The sequence below is a fragment of the Elephantulus edwardii genome, unplaced genomic scaffold, assembly GCF_000299155.1.
Source record: "Elephantulus edwardii isolate Elephantulus edwardi_28Jun2011 unplaced genomic scaffold, EleEdw1.0 scaffold00027, whole genome shotgun sequence".
NCBI lineage: Eukaryota > Metazoa > Chordata > Mammalia > Macroscelidea > Macroscelididae > Elephantulus > Elephantulus edwardii.
The window spans coordinates 14,404,498-14,409,454 of record NW_006399777.1 but is presented as its reverse complement, the minus strand read 5'-3'; the positions used below and the strand labels follow the sequence as shown (position 1 = coordinate 14,409,454).

Genomic DNA, 4,957 nt, shown 5'->3' with positions numbered 1-4,957 from the left:
CACACACACACGAATTTTTGTGTAGTAGTCTCACAAGATTATTAATGGAATCTTAATTTTCCCCTAAATGAATATTTCATGTATATTATATTGTAATATGAAACTAATTTTCATTTTTATGACATGTAAAATTAATATTCACCAAATTTAAGTATGAATATTTTATGCATTATATGTATATATGAATATTTGGTGAAGGTTGATTATAAGAGCTACCTAACTTGGGTGTTCAAAAGTACATTTTAAAAAAGTTTATTTTTCTGGTTTTGCTAATTACTTCTTATTTTATATAGCTTTTCCCTTTCCCCAACTTACTACGGATCTGTTCTCAGACTTAACACTTTCCCTTCCCTCTCATCCTGGGTAACCATCAAAGGCTATTTTATTTTGTTCTACCGTTTTTCTTGGCTTTTTTTATAATAGTGGTCACAGCATATTTGCTCTTTTGTTTTTGGCTTAAGTTGCTGAGAATAATGTCCTCTAGATACATACATCCACGTTACGCAGTATTTCACGAATTCTCTATTGTATGTCTGTAGCTTGTAGTTCACGGGTTGATGAGCACTTAGGTTGCTTCCACCTCTCTTCTAGTGGAAATTACGCTACAAAGACCATGGCTGTGCTTTTCAGGACACTTGAGGAGAAGACTGTATGCCAAAGACTTAGTCAAGCTGAACTTCACTGTTGTTGTTAGCTTCCAGTTGAGTATGACTCACAGCAACTCTGTAAACAACAGATCTGAACCCTGTCCTGTCCGTGCCATCCTCACAACCTCTGACACCCTCAGGCTCATTGCTCAGTCACTGTGTCAGTCTACCTGGTTGAGAATCATCCCCTCTTCTGCAGACTCTCCACCTTTCCAAGCACGATGTCCCTCTCCCAAGAATAGCCTCTCTTAGCAACATGCCCGAAATACATGAGGAAAAAGTTTGTCTTCTTTGCCTCCAAAGCTGTACCTTCTCCAAGGCATATCTGTTTGTTCTTTTGGCAGTCCATGAAATCTTCAGTGCTCTTGTCCCCACACCACAGCTCAAAGGCATCAATTCTGTCATCCTGATTCATTGTCCAGCTCTCAGATGCATAGCAAGTGACTGAAAAGTCCATGGCCTGAATCAGACGCACCTTAATCCTCAAGTTTCATTAGGTATAATTAATAAAATAGAGTCTCTCCAGCTAACTTAATCAAGAAAGATGGGAATAAACACAGATAGATATATCTGTCAAGTGTAAAAGGGGGGTAATACTGAAATGGAAATTTAAAATAAAAAAGGGACTAGATAAAATAATTTCTTAGGAAAACACAATTTTACCAAAAGTTGCCCACCTTAAGAGGTAGATAGTTAAATAAACCAAATTCTGTGGAAAAACACCCTGCCATTTAATAAAATATGAGTACAAAGCCTAGGTAGTTTCTAGGGAAAATCTGTGGAACCTTCAGAGACTCGGTCGTCTAAGAGCTATTATGTATGTTCTCCCAGAGCCTCAAAAAGTGGAGAACAAACTAACTCTGCAGCATGCAACGTCTAAATTCTTATTCCTAGTACACAACGGCTGCTGTCACATGCTTTTGAGTTGGAATCGACCATAGTTGACCGTCCAGCAGGTTTTCAGAGGCAGTAAATCGCATTGGAGGAGATTGCCCATCTTTCTCTTGTGAAACAGCTAATGGGTTCTAGCTAAGTGCCTTTGGGTTAACAGTACGACTCCTTATCCTCCAGGCCACCAGAGCCCCCTACACTGTGGCCGAGTGCGGTTTATTCTAGAAATGCAAGGCTGCCTCAGCAATAGAAAATTGAATGATAAACTTAAGGAAGAAAAATAATCTGATTGTCTCCACACGTTCTGGGAAAGGTCTGTAAGAAAATACAGCACCCATTTTTGACAGAAACACTTTTGAAAATCAGAATTAATGGGTAATTTCTTGACGTGATATGTATTTTGTTGTCTTGTCCCATTGAGTCGGAACCGACCTGTAGCTGACCCTCCAGCGGGTTTTCAGAGGCGGTTCATCGCACTGGAGATTGTCCATCCTTCTTTCTTGGAGCACCTCGTGGCCTTGAACCACATGACTTTGGGATTGCAGCACAGCTTGTTACCACTAGGCCACCAGAGCTCCCTGAATTTAGAATAAATGATATAACCATTCTGGAATACTGTTAGGCATTTCCTGAAAAAGCTGAATGTAGAAATTTCATCTGTTGAAGCTATTGCACTGTTAAATACAGCCCAAGGAAATCAGAACTGAGACATGAATGGAGATATGTACCTATGTTCAGAGTAGCGTTATTCACAGTAGCAAGAATATAACAGCCCAAATTCCCTTCAACAGATGGATTTAGAAAATATGATATATTCACACAATGATTTTGTGTAATACTATATAATATAGAGAGTCTAGACAGCATTATGCTGAGTGAACTACCTCAGTGCCATAAGGGCAAAAAAATACACAAGACCATTATTGTAAAAATAGAAGGATAACTAGTAAGATGTGTATAAATGTCCAAAAGGGGGAGGGGAATGGAGAAGGGAGTCACAAAAGGAGGAAGGGTGGAAACCATTGAGAGAGCAGAGTGAACCTATTGGGGATAGAGGAGGGAATGGGAAAGATCCAGTGGGGATTTGAAAAGGCAGTATAAGAGAGCTCTGGTGGCCTAGTGGCAAGAAGCTGCACTGCAATCCCAGAGGTGCATGGTTCAAATTCACCAGATAACTCCTGGAGAAGGAGGGAGACTCTCCTTCTGTACTACTCAGATCTGATTTGATGGTACATGCACGAAAAATAATAAAAATGTTAAAAAAAAAAGAATCTTTGAAAAGACAGTGTAATAATAGGCACAGATCAAAGGTATTGAATGTTATGGGTTACAGTGTATATATGAATGATTGATTATACGAAACAGTGTAAATAAGAGATTATATGGAACATAACGTATATGAATAAAACACAATGTAAATGAATTATTGTATGAAAACTAATAAAAATCATTAAAAGACAGTTAATATATGCTTTTCAAAAGCCTGCCTCTCATGTACTAGAGAAACAGTCGAGGTAGTGAAAGTGAACCCAGGAAGAGGTCAAGGGCAACACTGACTCCTCCACTGCGTGAAGCTGTGAGCTAACCGGCCAGCTGTCTCGGTGCTCAGAGGCGGTGCGGTGGTGGTGCTGGCGTGCTCCAGTGTGATACGTGACGTTCTGTCATGCAGTTGCCTCTTGTACTTGGCTTTGTCATTCTGAACTCAGAAGTACATTTATCCCTGCAGGTTGTAGATGAGCGAGAATTTTTCGAGATCATGCCCAATTATGCCAAGAACATCATTGTTGGTTTTGCAAGGATGAATGGAAGAACTGTTGGGATTGTTGGCAACCAGCCCAAGGTGGCCTCAGGTAGGAGGGTTTGTGGGGTGGTGGCATGGGGCTGCCAGGGGGGGCCGTGGGGTGTGTCTTTTGTCACTTACTTAGAAATAGCCTTGCATGGCCAGACAAAAACTGGAAATAGATGTTGTAAAAGTCCTTCTCTTTTTCAAATGTTAATGGTTCACAATGGATCTTCCACATTTCCCAATTATTTAAGGGCTTGTAGTTAATGTTCTTTAGCTTAACAAGGTCTTTACTGTTTTAGAATCTGTCCTTTGGGCCCTCCCACCATGTTCATGACACAGACACTAACATACCCAGCTATTCTGAGCACTTTGAGGGCAGGAATGTCATGGTCTTGTTCACATTGGGGCTCCAGTGTCTTCCAGAATGCCCCATACAGAGCTGATGCTCAGGAAATAGTGTTGAATTAATGACTCTCTCTGACAACTGTTAAGTGGATTCTGACTCATAACCACCCTCTATTTGCGAGCTCTGGTGGCCTAGTGGTAAGAAGCTGCGCTGCAATCCCAAAGGCACACGGTTTTTAAAAAATTCTTATCTATTTTGTTTTATAACGTCATTGTTGCTATGTGGCATCAAGTCACCTGTGACTTATAGTGAACCTTATGCACAATAGCTCTGAACCCTGATCTGTCTTGAGACAATCTCACTGACTCCGACCTACCTACCCCATCAACCCCGTTGCGTGTCAATCCGTTTCATCCAGGGTCTTCCTCTCCTCAGCTGATACTCCACCCTTCCAAGCATGAGGTTCTTCTCCAAGGACTGGTCTTTCCTGGCCACGTGCCCAAAGTATGTGAGAAGGGTTTTTAAAAACCATTGTCTCCAAGCAGTGGACTAGTTTCACCCTCTCCAGGATGTACCTGTTTATTCTCTTAGCAGTCCATGGCATATTCAGTACTCTTCTTCAGCAACCCAACTCAAAGGCATCAGTTCTTCTTCTGCCTGCCTTTGTCATTGTCCAGCTCTCTCATACATAGCAAGTAATTGCCAAGACCATGGTTTAGATGAGACGCTCCTTAGTCTCTACACTGACATCATTGTTCCTCAGCACGCTGGAGAGGTCCCTGACAGCAGACCTCTTGACACCACCAGTCAGGAAATCCAAAGATGCACTGCACTGGGAAAGTCTGCTGCAATGCATCTTTTGATTTCCTGACTGCTGGTGTCAAGAGTGTTGACTGTGAATCTGAGCAAGCTGTAATTGTTAACAACCTCAGTCTCTTTTCTTTGTGTCATGTTGCTGCCAATCGGCCCATTAGTGAGAATCTTTGTTTTCTTAATGTTGAGATGCAATACATTTTGAAGACTCTAGTCCTTGACCTTCTGTAGCAGTGACTTCAGGTCCTCAGCTTCACCAAGCAAGGTTGTGTCATTTGCAGAATGCAGGTTGTTGATAAGTCTTCCTCCAGTTTGGTTTTTTTTTTAAATTTTTTTTATTGTTAATTTCAAGGAAAATTTACAGACTTTGGATTTCCATTCATTCATTGTTGCACTTTTCTCCCTGCCCACCCCTCCCCCCTAGTACACTCCCCTCTTTGAAAAGTAAAAGGAAAATTCTTTCATTGTTTTACA

The 4,957-nt window shown here is 41.1% G+C and overlaps 1 protein-coding gene across 1 annotated transcript in view; it reads left to right on the top strand.

The window, feature by feature from the left end:
• Positions 1–4,957, top strand: part of PCCB (propionyl CoA carboxylase, beta polypeptide) — a 72,139-nt gene that overhangs the window by 59,722 nt on the left and 7,460 nt on the right. Inside the window, exon 10 of the mRNA XM_006883417.1 lies at positions 3,265–3,388. Within this exon, the coding sequence (XP_006883479.1) occupies positions 3,265–3,388 (124 nt within the window). The remainder of the gene's footprint in view (positions 1–3,264; positions 3,389–4,957) is intronic.